Source organism: Danio aesculapii, chromosome 5, assembly GCF_903798145.1.
Source record: "Danio aesculapii chromosome 5, fDanAes4.1, whole genome shotgun sequence".
NCBI classification, from domain to species: Eukaryota; Metazoa; Chordata; class Actinopteri; order Cypriniformes; family Danionidae; genus Danio; species Danio aesculapii.
Window position 1 is genome coordinate 62,270,091 of NC_079439.1, and position 20,361 is coordinate 62,290,451.

General features: G+C 35.2%; 1 protein-coding gene across 1 annotated transcript; it reads right to left on the reverse strand.

Moving 5' to 3' along the window:
* Positions 1 to 2,261: 2,261 nt before the first annotated feature.
* Positions 2,262 to 19,769, reverse strand: ncf1 (neutrophil cytosolic factor 1). Its single transcript, XM_056458628.1, has 11 exons — positions 19,656 to 19,769; positions 19,039 to 19,119; positions 18,210 to 18,285; positions 15,355 to 15,520; positions 12,807 to 12,868; positions 12,606 to 12,728; positions 11,198 to 11,305; positions 8,360 to 8,477; positions 8,150 to 8,263; positions 5,377 to 5,543; positions 2,262 to 3,474 (listed from the first exon to the last, which is right to left on the reverse strand). The coding sequence occupies exons 1-11, from the start codon at positions 19,725 to 19,727 to the stop codon at positions 3,329 to 3,331; spliced, it is 1,233 nt and encodes a 410-aa protein (XP_056314603.1). The 5' UTR covers positions 19,728 to 19,769; the 3' UTR covers positions 2,262 to 3,328.
* Positions 19,770 to 20,361: the final 592 nt, after the last annotated feature.

Genomic DNA, 20,361 nt, shown 5'->3' on the forward strand with positions numbered 1-20,361 from the left:
GTGACTGCACCAGACAGCCAACTCCTTAACCTTCTGTCTGTAAGCAGACTCGTCACCGTCCTGAATGAGGCCGATAAGTGTGGTGTCGTCTGCAAACTTCAAGAGCTTGACAGAGGAGTCTTTTGATGTGCAGTCATTCGTGTACAGGGAGAAGAGCAGTGGGGAGAGGACACACCCCTGGGAGGCGCCAGTGCTGATTGTGTGGATACTAGATGAGAATTTTCCCAGCTTCACCAGCTGCTGCCTGTCCGTTAGGAAGCTGTTGATCCACTGACAGACAGAGGTGGGCACAGAGAGCTGAGTTAATTTGGGCAGGAGAAGTTTTGGGATGATAGTGTTAAACGCCGAGCTGAAGTCAACAAACAAGATCCTCACATAGGTCCCTGGTCTGTCTAGGTGTTGCAGAGCATAATGCAGTCCCATATTTACTGCATCATCCATAGACCTGTTTGCTCTGTAGGCAAACTGAAGAGAGTCCAGTGAGGGTTCGGTGATGTCCTAAAGGTGGGCCAGCACCAGTTTTTCAAAAGACTTCATGACCACAGATGTTAGTGCCACCGGTCTGTAGTCATTTAGTCCTGTAAGTTTGGGTTTCTTTGGGATGGGGATGATGGTGGAGCATTTGAGGCAGGAGGGAACTTCACACAGCTCCAGTGATCTGTTGAAGATCAGGGTGAAGATGGGGGTCAGTTGGTCAGCACAGGATTTTAAACAGGCTGGTGTTATAAAATCTGGGCCTGGTGCTTTTTTCCTCTTCTGTTTCCGGAAGACCTGGCACACCTCATCTTCACTAAACTGAAGTGCAGGTATGGGGGAGGCGGGGGGTGGTGGAGGTGTTAATGGTGGCGTGAAGAGCAGTTCAGAGTGGGTGTGGGGGGTTTTCTCAAACAGGCAGTAAAACTCATTCAGGTCGTTTGCAAGTCGTTCATTGTCTACAGTGCTGGGGGATGGTGTCTTGTAGTTTGTGATGTTTTTCAGACTTTTCCACGCAGATGCTGAGTCGCTGGAAGAGAACTGACTCCTTAGTTTCTCAGAATAGTTCCTTTTTGCGACTCTGATCTCCTTTTCCAGTGTGTATTTGGCCCGTTTATACAAGGCCCTATCCCCATTCCTGTAAGCAACCTCCTTGGCCTGACGTAGCTGTCTGAGGTTTGGAGGTTTGTTAAGGCCCTCTAGACACCTAGATTTACAACAAAAGTACTTTTTTTCAGACTTGTGAACATTGGTAAAAAGTTTAATCGTTCTTAAAATTGACCAAATGATTCCTTAATTTGCTTATTTATCATGATTTTTATTTATTTGTTTTTTGTTTGTTTGTTTTATAAATGGAAAATGTATTAAATTAACCATCGTAGAACACTGAAGTTGTTGTGTCTGGCTGGTTTAATGACATTAATTGTAAAAGACACAAAACTTCACTTACATATGCAGATATTCCTATGCTTGCAAAAACAGCTATTAGCGATTAGAAGAAACATGAGAGAGGTGTCTTCGACAGAGTTCGAAGAGAACAAGGACGACATACTGAAGTGGGTCAGCCATCTGATGGTGCTAAAGGAGGACATGGCCCAGATGACAGTTCTAACCAATTGTTACAATCGCAACCTGAATAAGGGCATGGGTCTTCTTTAAAAGAAGATAGTCTTCGCCAGCTAAGAAATATGACTTTGGAGGACAACCCTGAGGGACTTGCCATATGTTGATTAACAAATTTAGAGATATACTATAAGTTATCCTGATATAGATATACCCAAGCATATCAGCAGTAACAACTTATAGAACTTGTAACAATAAAGGCACAACTGTGTTCAAAGGCTTAAATACTGTATAAAAGGTTGGGACATACAAACTGCAGCGTCCTTAGACTTCTGTATATTATACAGCTTAGGCCTTTTATTCTAACCAGAGAATAAAGTAAATGATTTTGTTTTGTTCTTGTATTTGTTTTATTCTTCTTTTTCACTGGATTTAATTATTAATAAAAGTGTAATAATTAATAAAAGTGTATTTGTATTAATTTTCTTTCTGGAGTGGACATTGGCTTCATTCGCAGAACCCATCAAGATACCTTGTGGTAAGGTATGAATCTAATTATTCCTTGATAGATAATACAAAAGGTCCTTTAACAAAACTTTAACTAGGAAATATATTGAAGAGAGGATCGTGGTCTCTTTATTTAATCAGGGTATTAATAAATGAGGGCATTCAGCACAAAGTACAATAATATAATCAGGCATTTCATATGTTTCAAATGTTTTTTATTTATTCATAACTGTAAAAATACATTTTAAAAATTGGTTAAACATAGTACATCTTAAAAATGCATACTTAAGTAGCCTATAGCTGGTCATAAACATTCACTTCTAAAAATGCAATAAAGATTACTTATTATCATCAATGGTTCCAGTAAGAACATTTACCATTCACAGAAACTTTCTATTGCCCAAAAGGGTCTATATATGTAAAAAAAAAATCTTCAACTAAACAGATTACTTTTAGATTAGATTTAGACTAGATTTAGATTACTAAACAAATGGTTCTATTACAAACTGTTTACTGAAACTTTTTTTGGGGGTGGGGGGGGATTCTCCTACAGCATAGAATATTTACTTTGAAGAAAGTCATACATATTAAAAGTATAACACACATAGCTTATAACAGGTTCTGGGCTAAACTGGAGTCAATGTAAGCATTTAAATGCCTGTGATCATTTCTATTGCAGATTGAAGCCATATGCTGAGCAGACACTGTGGGATCCCAGCAAGCATTTTTTGTTTTTAAAAGTCGTCTAATAGATGTCTAATGGATGTCTAAACATAGATGGCTTGACTAAAACAAGGCTAAATTTGGTAATTCATTCAGCCTCATGCATGCTGATCCTCTTGCATGTGTTTTCAGTGCAGCGCTCCAAATGAGCCAAATGTTGAGCAGGCGCTGTGTGATCCCAGCAAACATTTTTTTTTAAAAGATGTCTAATAGACGTCTAAACATAGATGGCTTGGCTAAAACAAGGCTAAATTTGGTCTGTAAGTGAAAATGTCATAGACTTCTATAGCGCACCAACCCCCCAAAAAAGCCCTGTATTTGATGACTAGTCTAGTTTTGAGCCATTCTTAGATGTCTATTAGATGTCTACTAATTTAGCCTTGTTTTATTGGTCACTGACAGACCAAATTTACCCTTGTTTTAGCCAAACCCTCTCTAGTTTGTGCTGCTCTGGCAAATTTTCTATGAAGGCAGCCATGACATTGACGTGACGTTGACGTATGATGCACGTTTAGATGTCTATCAGACGTCTATTAAACATAAAATTGCTTAGTGGGATGCTTCAGTCGGCCTCATGCATGCTGATCCTCTTGCTTGTGTTTTCAGTGCAGCGCTCCAGAATGAGCTGAGGACTGGGCCGAGGAGGAACCACTGGAACACTTTTATCCTCATCTTCTGCTTGAGGAGCGTCTGATTTCGCGATGTTCTCTACATGAACACAAGACAATTCATTTGTGAGCATTTGAAAAAATTGTATGTACTTTTATTTGATTATTTTGCTAAATATGTTTACTGGGCAATGCATTAAAGTTAGTCACGTAAAAAGAAACATGAAGTGAATAGTTACTACATAAAATGCAGAGTTGATCACGATTTATTCATGTTGTTGCAACACAAATTAAGTTATTTTATAAAATGGAACAGTGGATTGAACCTAAAACTATTACCAATGAACAAATATCAAGAATTGAGCTCATTTTAAACAAGTAGTTTTAACAAACAGCAATTTTTTGAGTGCAATAGGAAAAAACTGAAACTGAAAATAATTGAATGAATAACTATATATGACATAAAATAGAACAATAAGACACATAATTAAATACAATTAAATATAAGTATAATTACATAATAATAATATAAGAAATAAAATTCATGCATTTTCATTCTGCTTAGTCCCTTATTTATTATTGCCACAGCCATATCACCCTACAGCCAAAGCCCGGTTACTCGCTGGGCAGTACCCGGATGGGAGACCACATGGGAAAAACTAGGTTGCTGTTGGAAGTGGTGTTAGTGAGGCCAGCAGGGGGAGCTCAACCTGTTGTCATTAAAAATCCCATGGCACTTCTCGTAAAAGAGAATTAAAAACAATCTCTTCTCGTAAAAGATTGTTGCCCCAGTGTCCTGGCCAAATTCCCTTCATTGGCCCTTACTCATCATGGCCTCCCAATCATCCCCATCCACCGAATTAGCTGTATCACCGTCTCTCCACTCCACCTACAGCTGGTGTGTGGTGAGCGCTCTGGCGCCATTGTCCTGTGGCTGCCTTCGCATCATCCAAGTGGATGCGGCACACTGATGGTGGTGTGGAGAGCCCCACCTCATGATTGTAAAGCGCTTTGGGTGTATGGCCATACATGATAAACACACATCACATTAAATTAGGGGTCACCACAGCAGAATGAACCGCCAACTTATCTAGCATATGTTTTGCGCAGTGGATGGCCTTATTATAATATATAGCAATATTTTACTGATGGCACTGATCCTATTTTTAATTTTTAAAACTTTTTCTGCTGCCGATCTATATACTAAAATTGTATTATACGCAATTATAAAATGTTACATATAAAATGTTGTTATATTATTAGTTTGTAGTTTTAGTAGTTTTAATTTGTTCGTTTTCACTATTGTAGTGTTAGGGTAAACTAAATTGTAGAAGTTTCCATTTTATTCATTTATTTATTCGTTTTTAAAAATCATTTAACTTTTTGTTTGTTTTAGTCAGTGTAATGTAGGTTTTAGGTTAGAGAAATTCACATTTTATTTCAGTTTTGACGAAAACAACATCAGATTTATCATTTTTGTTTTAAATTCATTTTAGTTAACAATATTGTTATATAGGGTGACACGTTGGCTCAGTGGTTAGCACTGTCGCCTCACAGCTAGAAGGTCGCTGGTTCGAGTCTCGGCTGGGTCAGTTGGCATTTCTGTGTGGAGTCTGCATGTTCTCCCCGTGTTGGCGTGGGTTCCTCTGGGTGCTCCGGTGTCCCCCACAGTCCAAAGATATGTGGTAAAGGTTAATTGAATAAACTAAACTGGCTGTAATGTATGAGTGTTTCCCAGTACTGAGTTGCAGCTGGAAGGGCATTTGCTGTCTAAAACATATGCTGGATAAGTTGGTGGTTAATTCCGCTGTGGCGACTCCAGATTAATAGAGGGACTAAGCCAAAAAGAATATGAACGAATGAATGATTATCACTACTAAATCAGTTCACTGAACTGTTATTTAGAGAAGCCAAAATGTTAGTTTTTTATAGTATAACTGTTAAAATCTTTGCTAACCAGTATTTTTAGAACCAGTATTCTTCATGTAGAGCACACACACACCTCTGTTATTCCTCCTCTCCTGCAGTGGAGATCGTGTCCCGATTCTGGAGTGTGAGTTCAGTCTTCCTCTCTGCTGTAAGAAGCGGCGGCTCTGTTTCCGGTAGCTGTCTTGACTGATTCGCCGGCGTCCTGTAGCATGAATACTCTGGGCATTGCGGATGGTCGACCTGTTGGCCAAAATAAAAAATACTGTAAGTTTAATCCGGTATTTATCGAAACACAGTGGGTGGGCTGCAACAATAAGAATTAAAATAAGCAAATCTCAGGGGCAATCAGGGATTTGTTATAATCAGCAGGCTAATAATATTAACCTTGGCTGTTAGTTTTTTTTTTTTCATTTTAGATTTTTATTTTCCAGCTGAGCTAAAAGAAATAAAACTCTCAAAAAAGAAAAATATTCAGAAAAAATGTCCTTCCTCTGTTAAATATGATTAAAAAATTATGTTAATGTAATATTTTATGTGTTTGTTTGTTTGTAAAGTATCTGAGAATCCTTGTAGAAAACTTGTGTGTGTGTTGCTTTAAGAAAGCAGCCATTAATTTGTGTTGTGTTTTGTTTTCATTTGTTTATATTCATTTATTCTTCATTTAATTATTTTATTTAATCATTTGATCAATAGTTATTTATACAATTATCATTATTTCACTTTATTGATTTAGTAAATGGTTTGAATATTATTCTTAATTATTATGTATCATTTTATTATGTTTTATATTTTATTATTACTATTTTCCTATAATTATTGCTTCATTATTATTTCATTTTTCCATATAGTTATAATCTTATGACTGTGTGGATTCAATTAACACTTGTTTTTATGAGCAAGAGATAAGAGAATGTCTCCCTCTTAAGGCCTGTAGTGTCACTGGACAATGATGTGAAGCAGTAATTTTCCACTGCTGTTGCTTGTGGTATAATAACAACACTTGTTGGATTTGTCCTGGTCAGACGAAGTGTGAGCATTGAATCATACGCAACTAAGATTATTCAATAAACTCTGCTCTTTACAGGTTTGGGTATTGGGCACCTCCGCTGGCGTGTTGTTTGGATACCCAGAGAAACAGACATTTTCTGTCAGGGGCTAGATCTTATTTATCTGGCATGGAGAGTGTGTTCTAACATTTGCATAAATATATATTCATTCATTTTCCTTTTGCTTAGTCCCTGATTTATTAATATACAATTATATAAATAAATAAGAAATGGACTAACTCAATTCAATTATAGAAAGAGGGCAATATCTAAATGGGGTTTCTCATCCATTCTGAGAATCTTTAAACCTCAACAGCAAGTTTAAAGTTAATCCTTACCTGAAGTTAATATCCAAGTTTAAAGTCATGGAGCAACACAATGATAGTGTCAGGATTCTGCCACTCTGGTCTTGTTAATTCTTGTTTTAGTGGTAGAGTCCAGACACTAGTCCTGTCCTTTCTTGTATGTTGTGCTCGAGTTTACTCAGGTCGAGCACTCACTTTTTGTCATTGTGTCATTTGTATGAGTGCTTGACGCAGGCGCGCAAGGTTCTGTCTGCAGCGTGGTGTTTCATTCCCAGCGTCTCAGTCTAGTTGGTTTTGGTTGGCGCTGGGATGAAACCTGCACGTTGCATGTGTGAGTACACGGTGAGTGTTTTCATTTTATCGTGTACTCGTGTCTTGCTTTCAGTCTTTTGTTAGTGTTGTGTTTAGCACGTGGTACATGTTTACATGCGCCGCGTGCTTCATCTCATGTGAACACGCGGTTAATGAGTTCTCATTGGCTGCGTGTTCTATTCTCGTTTTCTGTGAGCACATGGCTTGTGTTATTTCTTTGTATCAAGTGCTCTTCCGTCTATTGTCTAGACCCAGCCTCGTTATTACCCATTATTAGTTTATTATGTTCACCTGTCTGTTTGTTTATTATTTCTGCTTATATTCTCCTCATGTCTGCTGTCCTGCGCCAGTTCATCGCCAGTCCTGTCTTGCCACCCAGTCAAGTTTGTGTGCCTTTTTGTGTTTAGTTATGTTTTTCCCCCTCGGGGTGGTTTTTGTTGTCTTTTTGTTTTGTTTTTAGTAAATAAAATCCATCTTATGTTGCATTTGAGTCCTCGCTCCCTCATCATCCCTGAGAACCTGACAGATAGTTATTCCAAGTTGGTTGTGGAAATACATCCAGGATCAAATTAACTAGTTAAAACAAACTATTTAATGCCTTTAATGCATGAATTAATGTATTTCTTATATTATTATTATTATGTAATCATACTTAATTATATTTAATTGTATTTAATTATGTGTCTTATTGTTCTATTTTATGTCATATATAGTTATTCATTCAATTATTTTCTGTTTCAGTTTTTTTGTGATGTGTAATGCCTTGTTTTTTAATAAACCTTGACTTAATAATAATTATGACAATAATATCTTCATTTAATAATGGATTCAAATAATTGATATTGTTTTTGGAAAACGAAATTGTTTTTAAAGTTATTTTGGTGTTCTTGGAGCTTCGTATGATTACAGTTGAACTACTAAAGTCATATTCAACAATATGAATATTGAATATTTTGACAATGTTTTTGGTTCCTTTTCTGGACTATGAACGTCTCGGGACCCTTGCTGGAGCATCATAGAGCTCCTGCATTCCATCTAAAATATCTTAATTTGTGTTTCTGAAGTTGAACAAATGTCTCAGGGGTTTGGAAAAACACGAGGGACAGTAATTAATAAAAGAATTTTCATTTTTGTGTGAACTAACCCTTTAATCAATAATTATTATCTTCAATTATCATTGTACCTTCTGGGTGGTGGTGTTGCTCTTCTGACCACATCCCTCTCAGCATCCACCTCTTTCCTCTCCCCCGTCCTGCACAGGAACATGGATGGATAAAAACCAGTCTCCTCGCCTTTCCTGTATAAGACATTTCCTTTAGATTTTTGGGAATCAGTTATGATGAATCATCAGATAGTTTCGACACTTTCTGAAGTAAAAGAGTGCAACTCATACCTGACCACCCACCACCCATCGAGAAGTTTATGGATGACCTCAATCATGTCTCCTGCTTCGAGAGTCATCTCATCCTGTTCCACAGCTTTATAGCCTCTGGTGGTTTTGTAGAGCTCTCCTGTTGAGGATATAAATCATCAGTATCGCACAAACAATCAGCACAGTTAAAAAGATAATTCACCCAAACATTTACCTTTGTGGTGACATCTTTCTTTAGTAAGTAGTAAAGGCTGACACCATGGTCCTTGCATTATAACATGCAAGTTAATGGCTACAGTTTTTGAGATTTTAAATAAACATACAAAGAAGTCTAAATCAATACCCATGTACAATGGCCAAGATAGCTCAAATGAACTGCAAGTTAAGAAAACTTATGTTAATAGAAAAACACTAGCAAACTGAGAACACGTCTTCAGAATTTTGATAACAAGCATGCACGCGAATTGTCAAAACACATGCAAATACAGAAATGTGCTGCAAATAGCGCAGACCCCAATGGAAACGTGTCAGGGGACACAAAAAAGTGACGAACACGACTGCTTCACACTGTAAAAAAACAACTTGAAATAAGTTGAAGTTACTTGTTTTTTTTTTTTTTGGGGGGGGGGGGGGTTGGTTTGGCAAAAAATCTGTCTTCATTAAGTTAAAAAGATTAGTTTTGTGAGACAAACTTTGGAAGTTCACCAAAAAAAAAGCTTCTGCCAGCTTGTTACTTTGAGTTAATCTCTGACCCTCTCACTTTTAAATAAAGGTTGCAGTATTTCTAACCCTAAAGCCGCCTTTTCACTGCACAAGACATTCAGACATGACTGTCGGAATGCGCCCCCTTGTGGCAGTCGCACCGAATTGTCAATTTTGTCATGCACCATGGGAGAGAATCTGATTCCCGCAAAAGCAAGAGCCTTTATTCTCCATGCCTTCACCATGCTTGAATAAACGGAAAATGAATAATAAATACTAGAAACTTATAGCCCTCTAAAAATTTTGGAGACAATGTGGAAACAACATAAAATAAATAATTTTTTTTTACTCAATTATGAATAGAAATGTTTTTTTAATATAGATAATTTTTTTGATTGAAAAGATAATGAAAAAAACTACTATTTCTCAGTAGTCGCCGGGCGGTTGCATACGGTCTAGTCGCAGGAGTTCAAATATTTTAACGTGTCCGCAGCTTAAATCGGATCCGAATTTACGGAGGTGATCGAAACCCCACCCAGCTCCCAGACTACTCTCCATTGGAAATAAATGACTTCGCTTGTCATTTGTGTGCAGTGGAAATGCGAGCTTAACAACAACGACAAAATAATAGTAACACCAATAAAAACAATATTAATGTTATTATTATTAACATCAACAACTGCAAAATATTACTGCAATAATGTAATTTGAAAATTATTATCCATTTGCATTTGGGGGGGGGGGTGTTACAAGCTTAGAGCATGTGGACTCTTAATTTGTATTTAACTGTTACTATATATATATATATATATATATATATATATATATATATATATATATATATATATATATATATATATATATATATATATAATTTAGGTTTTTTCCTAACAAACTTAAAATTCAAATTCAAATGCTTAAAAAGATCAAATAATAAATCAAACCCTCAAAACAGCTACCCAAATGATGATAAATTAAACGCTCAAATAATAAATCAAAATGCATTCTCAAATAAGAAATTAAATGTATCTGATATTTAATATTTTATGAACAAATCCTGTAATAATTAAATGACAAATCAAATGCCTCAAACTATAATTTAAATGGAGGGATTACACACATACAGCTGGAAGCTTATGATGGACTGATTACTAAGACTATAAAGACACCTCATTCACACAGACTTTTTGCTGAGTCCTGTTTTTCCTGTGAAGTATTACAAAGCATTTTCCCTGTTTGTCCTGCCATGTTTTGATCCTTGTTATGTTTACTGTTATTGTTGTTTTGCCTCCTGTCTTGTTTCTAATTCTGTCTAATAAATATTTTGTTAAAATTTGTGTCTGTTTTTTTTCATACCCTGTATGAACTAGGTTCGTTTGTTCTGATAATGTATTATTTCTTAGTACCAATTTCCAAAAGAGTTTTTCAGTTCACTCAACTTCAGACATTTTAGGTCAGTGCAACTGATATTTGTATTGATGTATTGGTATTATCTGATATAACTGATATATTGGTATTATCAAGACCTGAGAGGTGAGTTTTTTGTTTATGTTAATGTATTATTAATTTTTAGACACAATAATCTTACAAATTGTACAATTAACATTAAATGAAATGTTGTTTTAACACTTTTAGCAAGAGTCAGAATTAAAAACATGGATCTCCAAAAACACAGCTGGTTTTCAGTTTTTTATGTCCCCTTACAAATAATTTCTGTTGTGGTGTGTGCTATTTGTAATGTGTGTCTAAATTTGCATGTGTTGTGAGAATTTGCCAGTGCATGTGTTGTCAAATCATTGAAGATGTTTTCTGTCCGCTTTCTCAGCCACCATGCCCACCTGTGGCTCTTGAAGAGGTCTTTTGAATGTAAAATATCAGTTTGTAAAACAAAATTGAACAAGTTTGAAACTGAAAGGTTACACTAATGGTTTGTATTTGCTGATGTTCTTTTATGGTAGCCATTAACTTGCATTATTTGAAGGACCACGGTTTCATCTTTACCGTTTACTGAAGAAAAAGAAGTCACCTACATCTTGGATTGTCTAAAGGGGAGTAAATCAACAGCAGATTTTTATTTTTGGCTGAACCATCACTTTATTTCCTTTCAAAGTATGGTTGGGACACATATCAGTGGTCATTATGGCAATAAACACTGACCTGCATAATTAGGCTCTGGCTCCTCAGATTCATCTGCTCCATCAAGCGGCTCTAAGTATGAAGCTGGAACCCATCCTCTCCTGGACTCATTCTGACAAAACCACCAGCCTGGAAACATCACAACAGGTCTCCTTTACAGTCTTTGACATCAGGAAACTTTAACATCAACATTTTCAGGCTCTTTTAGTAATTTTATTGACTGAAAGGTTCTTTGGGGAACCAAAAATGATCTTTATAAAGCATTGCTGCAAAATCCCTCTTTTTATTCCCTCATATTCTCACTTGTTGACTTTTTATCAAAAATTCAAGTAAATTAAAAAGTAAATTTTATAGAAAGCATCTGAAATGCAAGTGTCTTTTATGTGTCAAAAAAAATTTGATTTTTTTTTTTTGTCAAAATGGTAAATGTAAAACGTAACAGAATTATATAAAAACAGTCACCTGGACTTTTTCAAATATATATAAAATAATAAATGATAATACTTTATTTAATTATTTTTATTATTAAAAACTTCTTGCTGATAGATTTAAGTAAAAACCTTATGTTTAATCCTAGATAGTGTCATCTCTCAGAGCAAGATGCGATAACTCCATGACGTGTTTGGTATTGACATAGCGGACTTTGTAAGCAGAAAAAGTGAACACTTCACTAGCGAGGAAACAGATCTGCTCTTGTGCGAGTTTAATGTGTGCAAAAAAAATATTTGTGTGCTGCTGTGCATCCCTGTGTGTAATAAGCACCGTGTACCCACTTATCACTAACACCATCTTTAAATAACAGCAAAAAACAGCATCATTGATTGTAGACCAGCTTTTAGTTGGTCAATGGCGTCAAGTTGGTTTATTTCAGATGCCTCAAAATATCAGTGTGCTAACAATGTGCCTTCCTTTTCAGACACACCTCCTTTTCAGACCAGCACACCGGCACAAATGGCACAAATGTATTTGCTTTTTAATTAATGTGGCACATGATGTAAAAATGATACCTGCTATGGGCTGAAAGTGAAAATGGGCAAAGAATAGTCCAATAGATAGTTAGGATCATTTGACTTTGTTGTCTTTGCTTTCACCTTTTATCGATTTATTATATGCTTAATATATAAATTCACTCCAAACTTCTGAATTGTAGTGTATTGGTTTCTGCAGAACCATTGTTTTCAACAATGTTAATGGTAAGAGGTTATTTTTGAATGTCAATTCAGCATATCAGAATGATTTCCTAAGAGTCATGTGACACTGAAGATTTTTAAATTGCGAAGTGATGTGAGTATTGTCAAGTAAGGTTACTCATACTCAAATTTGGTCCTCTGAGTTTGACCCATCCAACTCCCTAACAATTCAGTCACAACTGCCCCTTGTTAATTTTGTTAAAAGAATTAAAATCGTCATACTAACTGTTAGGACTCACCATTTTGGCTTTTCTCCACAATGTCCACCATGTCTCCCATCTTCAGCGTGAGCTCATACTTGGAGCTCTTGCTGTAGTCTGCGATTACTCTGTACGTCTCGAGCATGATGGGCCCTGTGATTTCTGCAGAGAGAACAACAGTAATAAACCCTGTGGAGAAATAACATACAGTGCTTTGCATTTACAGAAAGCTGATCTTACCTGATGTGGTGTTGCTCCGTACTCTGTTTGTGGACATAATGAAGGTCTCATTTCTTTTGTATCTATAGAAAGATAATAAGTAATGTAATGAGCATTTATATGGTGCATGTATTGTGTTTGGCCATACATGTGACACGCTACACATTCATACGAGGGAGTATTTTTTAAAGTTTAAAATAAAAATTTGTCAGCGCCAGTGGTGTAGTGGTTAGTGCGTCAACACATGTGCTCTGGTATTCACGGTGACCTGAGTTCGATTCCACCTTGTGGTCCTATGCCGATCCTTCCCCTCTCTCTGCTTTCCTGTCAATACTGTCTACTGTCATGTCTAATAAAGGTGAAAACCCCCCCCAAAAATAATTATAAAATAAAAATTCTAAAATATATAAATATTTATAAAATGATTACATTTAAAATATAAAAGTAATTCCAATAAAAAAAGTAAAAAGATATATGTTAAGTAATATCCAACCTGATCTCACGAGGAAACGTAACTAGTTCAGTCATACGATTTTAGATTTTAAGTACCCAATCCCACCCCTAAACCCAACCATCATTAGGGGATGACCAAATTTTATCTAAATTGTACGAATTAGATAGTACATATTAGCATACGAATTAGCCACTAAATCAAAAAGTTACAAATTGCCGAATGACGTCATTGTAATATCAGATAAGAAAGAAAGCTGTTCATTGTGACATCAGCTAAGGTGATATAAATTTTTTTGAACAGTTAAAAAAAGCACAAAGTTATTACTGAGTAAATTACACATTAAACACAATTTTGTTTAGTTTTTTCTGTGTTTTCATAGCTACTTAAAATATTTAGCTCCTGAATTAATCCGATTTTGAACAAATCAATTTAGCCTGGGATTTAGTCATCCGTTCATTTAACTTGCCCCATTTCCAAATGATTCAGCAGTTTTGAACGAATCGCTTGAATGAGTCGCTGTCGCCACTGGCTTGCATGGTTCAGGATCTATAGAGCTGTGCATCGTTAGATTTGCTATTCAATATTTGGACTTTCAGTAGTGATTATTAAACCACACTGAACTGAGCTAAACTGAACTTAACTTAAACACTAAAAACTGAACTACACTGTTCCTATTTACTATGACCTTTTATGTGAAGCTGCTTTGACACAATCTACATTGTATAAGCGCTATACAAATAAAGGTGAATTTAATTGAATTGAATTGAATTGAATTGAATTGAATGAGTGATTCAACGAATAACTCATCAAGAAAGTGATTTGATGCATCATAATGAGGTTCATTAAAGTAGTCTATCCACAAAGGGGAGGGTGGTGGAAGAGTGTTAAGAAAATAATGTTAACTTGTGCATTGATTTGTTTCAGTAAAAATGTAAAAATAATAAATTGATTAAAAAGAGGAAAGTGTATTGAATCAGCAAAAATTACGAGGAAAGGTTAAACATAAATTGCCCAAGTATACGCACTGTCTTCAAGCATCAGAAAATATGCATTAACCACCAAGCAACAATAAGTTTAAACAGTCTGATTTATTAAAATAAATAAAAGAAAGAGCCAAAAAGTAAAAGAAAAGAGTAAAAAATACTGTATATATATATATATATATATATATATATATACACAGTATTTTTTACTTGATTACTTGATTTCTGTGCGTTTTATAGCAAAAGAAACAAATTTTTGCTTCTGAATAAATCAGTTTATAAACAAATCAATTTAGCCTGTGATTCAGCCATCCGTTCATTTTACTTGTCACATTTCGAAATGATTCAGCAGTTTTGAACAAATCGCTTGAACGAGTGATTCAACCAATAACTCATCAAGAAAGTGATTTGATGCATCAAGAAAGTGATTTGATGCATCGCAATGAGGTCCATTTTAGTCGTCTGTCCACAAAGAGGAGGGTGTTACCAAAATTGATTTGACCTAATTTGCTGAATTTTGCTAATTAACAATAGCACAAGAATATTCAGAAAAAGAAACTAAATGTTGTTGTAAACATCAAGAAATATGGCTAAAAATAAATTAAAAGTAAATCAGAGGTATAATACTCAGATATTAGTCAAAGTTGTATTTTCTTTGAAGGTCTCTATATATAACATAATACTTAGATTATAATAAAATTATACTTTAAAATGACAATAAATAAAATATTATTTTTACCAAATTTGACCAAACAGGAACAAACTTTTGCTCCTGAATTAATCAGTTTATAAATGAATCAATTTAGCCTATTTTTCAGTCATCCATTAATTTTACTTGTCTCATTTCCAAATGATTCAGCAGTTTTGAACGAATCGCTTGAATGAGCGACTCAACGAATAACCCATCAAGAAAGTGATTTGATGCATCGCAATGAGGTCAATTTAAGTGGTCTGTCCAGAAAGGGGAGAGTGGTTAAAATATTGTTTACTTGTGCATTGATTTGATTCTGTAAAAAACTAAAAGTAATAAAATAAGATCATGGTTTGGATCAGCTAACATCATGGGGAATGGTTAAACATAAATTGCCTAAGTAACCACTAAGCCACTTTAAGCTTAAGCAGTCAGACTTACGGATGTGGTGCTGGTGGAGTTTCATCTTCAGGCCTCATTTTGAAAAAGTCCCGCACAGGCTGACAGCGGGAGATGTTGGCTGGCAGGTTGAGAAGAGAACGGCAGTATTCAGCAAGAGTCGCCTGCCTCGTCTCTGTGGTTTTCTGATTGTCCAGCCATTTAGGAGCTGAGAAAGATTTAACGACAGGACGTGATATGGAAAGGTTGAATTGTGTGGCATTAATATACACAGTAATGTAAGAATTAATGTTACACAGACTCTTGATATTTACGCTCAAAAAAATATGTTTGCTTCTTGTTCAAACTGCTTACTCATAATGAGCTGAATCAACACAATTCTTGAGGGTTTTTATGGGAAAGTGTAGTTGTTTTATGTTCAATTAACTTAAATTTGTAAAAACAATTAGGTTAACTTAGTTGATTTGTGTTGAGACAACATGAAAGAATTGTGTGGAACCCAGCATTTTTATAGTGCAATATCTGTCATGAAATATAATTTGTTCAAGTAAATGCAACATCATTAAATGTAGGTATTTTAGTCGGCGCAATAGCCTAGTGGTTAGCTCGTCGACATATGATGCAATAGCACGTCAAAGCGTCCCAGGTTTTGAATCCCTGCTCGAGGACATTTCCCTACCCTCTCTCTCTCCAACTTCGCTTCATGTCTAAAAAAACATAAATCTTTAAAATTTAGGTATTTTAATGTTTATAAAATTGATTTTACCTAATTCACTCAATTTTGCTAATCAGCAATAGCACAAGAATATTCAGAGAAGAAACTAAATGTATTTGTAAACATCAAAAATATGGTTAAAAATTAATTAAAAGAAAATCAGACCATCTGTATTTTTTATTTTTCAAGGGGACAATACTCAGCTATAAGCCAAAGTTGTATTTTTTTTTGAAGGTCTAAATATAGAAAATTGTCACGATCACCAGCGATCCAGCCTGTGCAGATCTACATAGAACTACAAATCAGCCATTATATGGACTATAAGGTCCAGTCATGCACTGCACACACACACCGGTTCCTAATCCTGGCTGATTGCTAACTCACAGAGCTGAAGCTGCTCAAAGACTGATTAGTTAGACTATTTGTACAGCACACTAAAGCCCTGCTCACACTGTGAGATTTCAGCCATGATTTTGTCATCTGAGACAAATTTGGGAAATCCTAAAAGATTCCTGAAATCCTAGGCTAAAATCTGTGAACATTGATCGTTGGTTTGACATGTTTACAGACAGCTGCTTAATGCATGTCGCGATCAGACTTTCCTTCCGATGAAGTTCTGGCAGTGTCAGAAGATTTCAGACAGTTTCCTGCAGTGTGACAACAGCTGCGATGAGTATCAATCCAAGAACTAATAGGAGCTCAGAATTTGATGACACAATCCATGCGACAATTCGAATGACCACGGAAAAATCTCAAAACAGTTTTTTTCTTCCTGGTTTAATTATTGAGACACGCTGTGTGCAAAATTGCCGCTACAGATTGTTTACATTTGCTGTGAAGAATAATTTCAAAAGTATCACAGATGGATGTGTCTTTCGTGTTAGGCGTATCTTCATTGTCGTTCAGTCTGACTTTATGACCGCTGAGATCTTACAGTGTGACATGAGAGCCATGTTTATGCAGTCTAACATGCTATAATCATTCAGGATTATAAAATATCACACAGTGTGAGCCAGCCTTAACACACATACTTTGCTGAGTCTTGTTATGCTGTTTGTGAACATTATGATGCGGTTTCCTTGCCTTTCCGTGTTAGACCTTTGCTTTGTTGTTTTGTTTGTTTACGTTGCCTGCTGCCTGCCTGTACTGACCATTCGCCTGATATTTGACTACGACTCTAGATTTTCTGTATACATCTGTTTGCCCCTGTGTTGACCGTTGCTTGCCTGACCATCCTGCTAATAGACCCTGCGTTTGGATCCGCACTTCCATTGTCAGCATCTCCCCGTTCACATTACAGAAAATAATACTTAGATTGTAATAAAATTATACGTAAAATTGTCAATAAGTAAAATGTAATTTTTACTAAATTTTATCAAACACAAAAAAATTTATAAAAGCTAATCTATTAAATGAGGTAGAAACTTTATATGCTATAAAAATGATACAAATAGAAGAAAAACAAAATTACAAATATTTAAAAAATGCAATATTAAAAGATCATAATAATACCAACAATGATTTCTGCATTCATAAAGCTAACCAATCCATCATAGTTAGTTACTTTTGTACATAAACATAATAGTTTTGTACGTCAACACACTGGTGTCAAGTGAAAATAATATTTAAATTATTATTTAATTATGAATATTATAATTTTTTTAGAATACAGTTATTATATGGAGAGTGTTATTTGCATTTATTCTGAAGGTCCACCCAGATCTCATGATCTCCTATTAGAATTTAAGTGAAGACAAAGACGTTTCTATTGTCTGCAACAATGGAAAGTCCAAGGAAAGTACAGCTTTTCATCAAGTCACAACATCCCTCACACAAAAAATACTGTTTTGCAGAACAGAAACTCAAATCAGAAAACCCAAACAAGCAGGACTATCACTGTACGCCATACAAATACAATGTTTTTACATCTGAGGCACCTTTAGAGAACTTGTTACGCTTGACAAGAAGCAGGTGTTTCCTCTTCTGATGCACAGAGAAGCAAAACCTATTTCAGTTTTGTCTGAAAACGAAACTATCAATTTATGATGGCAAGTTTATTGCTTTGCCTTTAAGTCTGTAGCAGTTGTTAACCTAGTAAATCATTTATGATCAGAAGTTTTGTTCATTGGAAAAGTGGGTTAAATAGTTTGAAGAATTACTATTTAAGAACACAAAGTTTTACCTGGTAAGGTGGGAATGATTCGGTCATTTGCGTCAATATCTCCTGCCTCGATAGGAAACATTTCCTTCAAAGTTTTCTGTAAGATAAACATGTTTTACTTAAATAAGCATATTTCTACAAATTTTTCAGGCTGAGGCTTATGCTACACAAACTTCATTCATTCATTCATTTTCCTTCGGCTAAGTCCCTTATTTATCAGTGGTCACCACAGCAGAATGAACCGCCAACTATTCCAGCATATGTTTTACACAGCGGATGCCCTTCCAGCCGCAACCCAGTACTGGAAAACACCCATACACTCTTACATCTACACACACACTCATACACTACAGCAAATTTTGTTAACCCAATTTAACTATAGCACATGTCTTTGGACTGTGGGGGAAACACACGCGAACACAGGAAGAACATGCAAACTCCACACAGAACAGGCCCAGCTGGGACTCTGTGAGGCGACAGTGCTAACCACTGAGCCACTGTGCTGAGGTAAGACCAACATGTTTTACTTAAATAAGCATATTTAGGTTATATTAATTTTAAATGCAACACAAAATTATTTCAAATTGCAGTCTTCTCAGCAGAAAATATTTTTTTCAGACTGAGGCTATACGTTATACAAACTTACTAATTGTAAAATAAATTATATTTATTTATTTATTTATTTATTTATTACATTGATTGTTGCAGACAAGATTAAACAATACACAACATAATTATGCACAAATACTGAAAGACTTTCATTGTTTGCTGCAATGAAAATGAAGTCAGTTAAAAATATATACTTCCCCTTTACTATTGATAATAAACAATTAAAAATGAAGAGACTTACATGTAATGTGTGTACTTCTGGATAGCGTCTGTACACCAGCTTTTCAGACTGATCGCTCCATTTTACCAGGAGCATGTACACCTTTAAAAAGAAATCGTTTTATGCAAAATAGCTTTAGCATATTCTAACACAACTATTAAAGCATCAAAACGCTAGACTTATTACAGTAAACCAATAGTTCAGCAAAAACTGAAAATGTTGTCGTTTCACCTTCACTTGTTCCAAACCTATTTGAGTTTTGCCGTTGGACACAAATTAAGATATTTTGAAGAATGATGAAAACCTGTAACCATTGACATACATAGTAGATAAATCAAATACTGAGGAAGTCATTTGTTGCCAGTTGTCTTTAAAATATCTTATTTTTTGTTCAGCAGATTAAAAAAACTCATAAAGGTTTGGAACTAAATTGTGATCAAAGCTTAATTTTTGCACGAACTATCCCTTTAAATATAACATCCAGCAGCCACACTTGATGTCTTGATATTTCTGAGTAGTGTGAATATATATACTGCTCTAAAAACATTAAAGCAACACTTAAACAACACAATGTAACTTCAAATGTTCCCTTTATGTTTTGAACAGTTTATATAATTTTTTGAGTATAGCTTACTTACATAGTGCTGGCTGGGAAAGAATCTTTTCTCAAATCCTAGCAGTTCCACATGTCTCACGTATGTTTCAGCCATCCTGCGATGAAGACTGAATTAATCTGACGGTGAAATGAAGAGTGCGAGAGAGTCTGCTGTGTGTTGTGTTCACCTGAGCTTTATATGCCTGCAGGAGGAGCCACATCGTCTTCAACTTCCTATTTCACCACAGGCCCGATGAGGAAATACACAAAGGAAATTCCAGAATTTTATGTTTAACAGCATATGCAAGTGCATTTCACTTCTGTTTGAGAACTAACACACTTCGATGAGTAAATTTTGTATTTGCATTTTGTATAATACACAAATGGTAAAGATTTGGACCCATAAATGATCTAAATTATAAATTAAAAACGGTACATTTGTTCAAGCAACCATGACAATGCTGTTGTGTTACTTTAACTTAATTTGATAAGTTAATTAGGTTTCAAATTTTTTTGTTATACAAAGTTTAACAAAAGATTTTTTTTTAAATTGAGATGACTAGAAAAGTTCATTTAATTAAACAATAATAATAATAATAATAATAATAATAATAATAATAATAATAATAATAATAATATTACTGCTGCTTTTCCAAACTCCCTGTTTAAAATGAGCGGAAACAACACAATTCTTGTAATTTCTTTGGCTAATTTCATTATTTGTTTCATGTTCTGTTCACTTAAATGTA

What these genes read in the sequence shown, in the direction of transcription:
- ncf1 (XM_056458628.1), bottom strand. Translation starts at nt 19,727, where the DNA reads ATGGCTGAAACATACGTGAGACATGTGGAACTGCTAGGATTTGAGAAA. An exon ending in GATGGGTGGTGGGTGGTCAG is followed by an intron (nt 8,264 to 8,359) that starts GTATGAGTTGCA and finishes TGTCTTATACAG; the next exon opens with GAAAGGCGAGGAGACTGGTT. An exon ending in GGAGAGGAGGAATAACAGAG is followed by an intron (nt 3,475 to 5,376) that starts GTGTGTGTGTGC and finishes GTGTTCATGTAG; the next exon opens with AGAACATCGCGAAATCAGAC.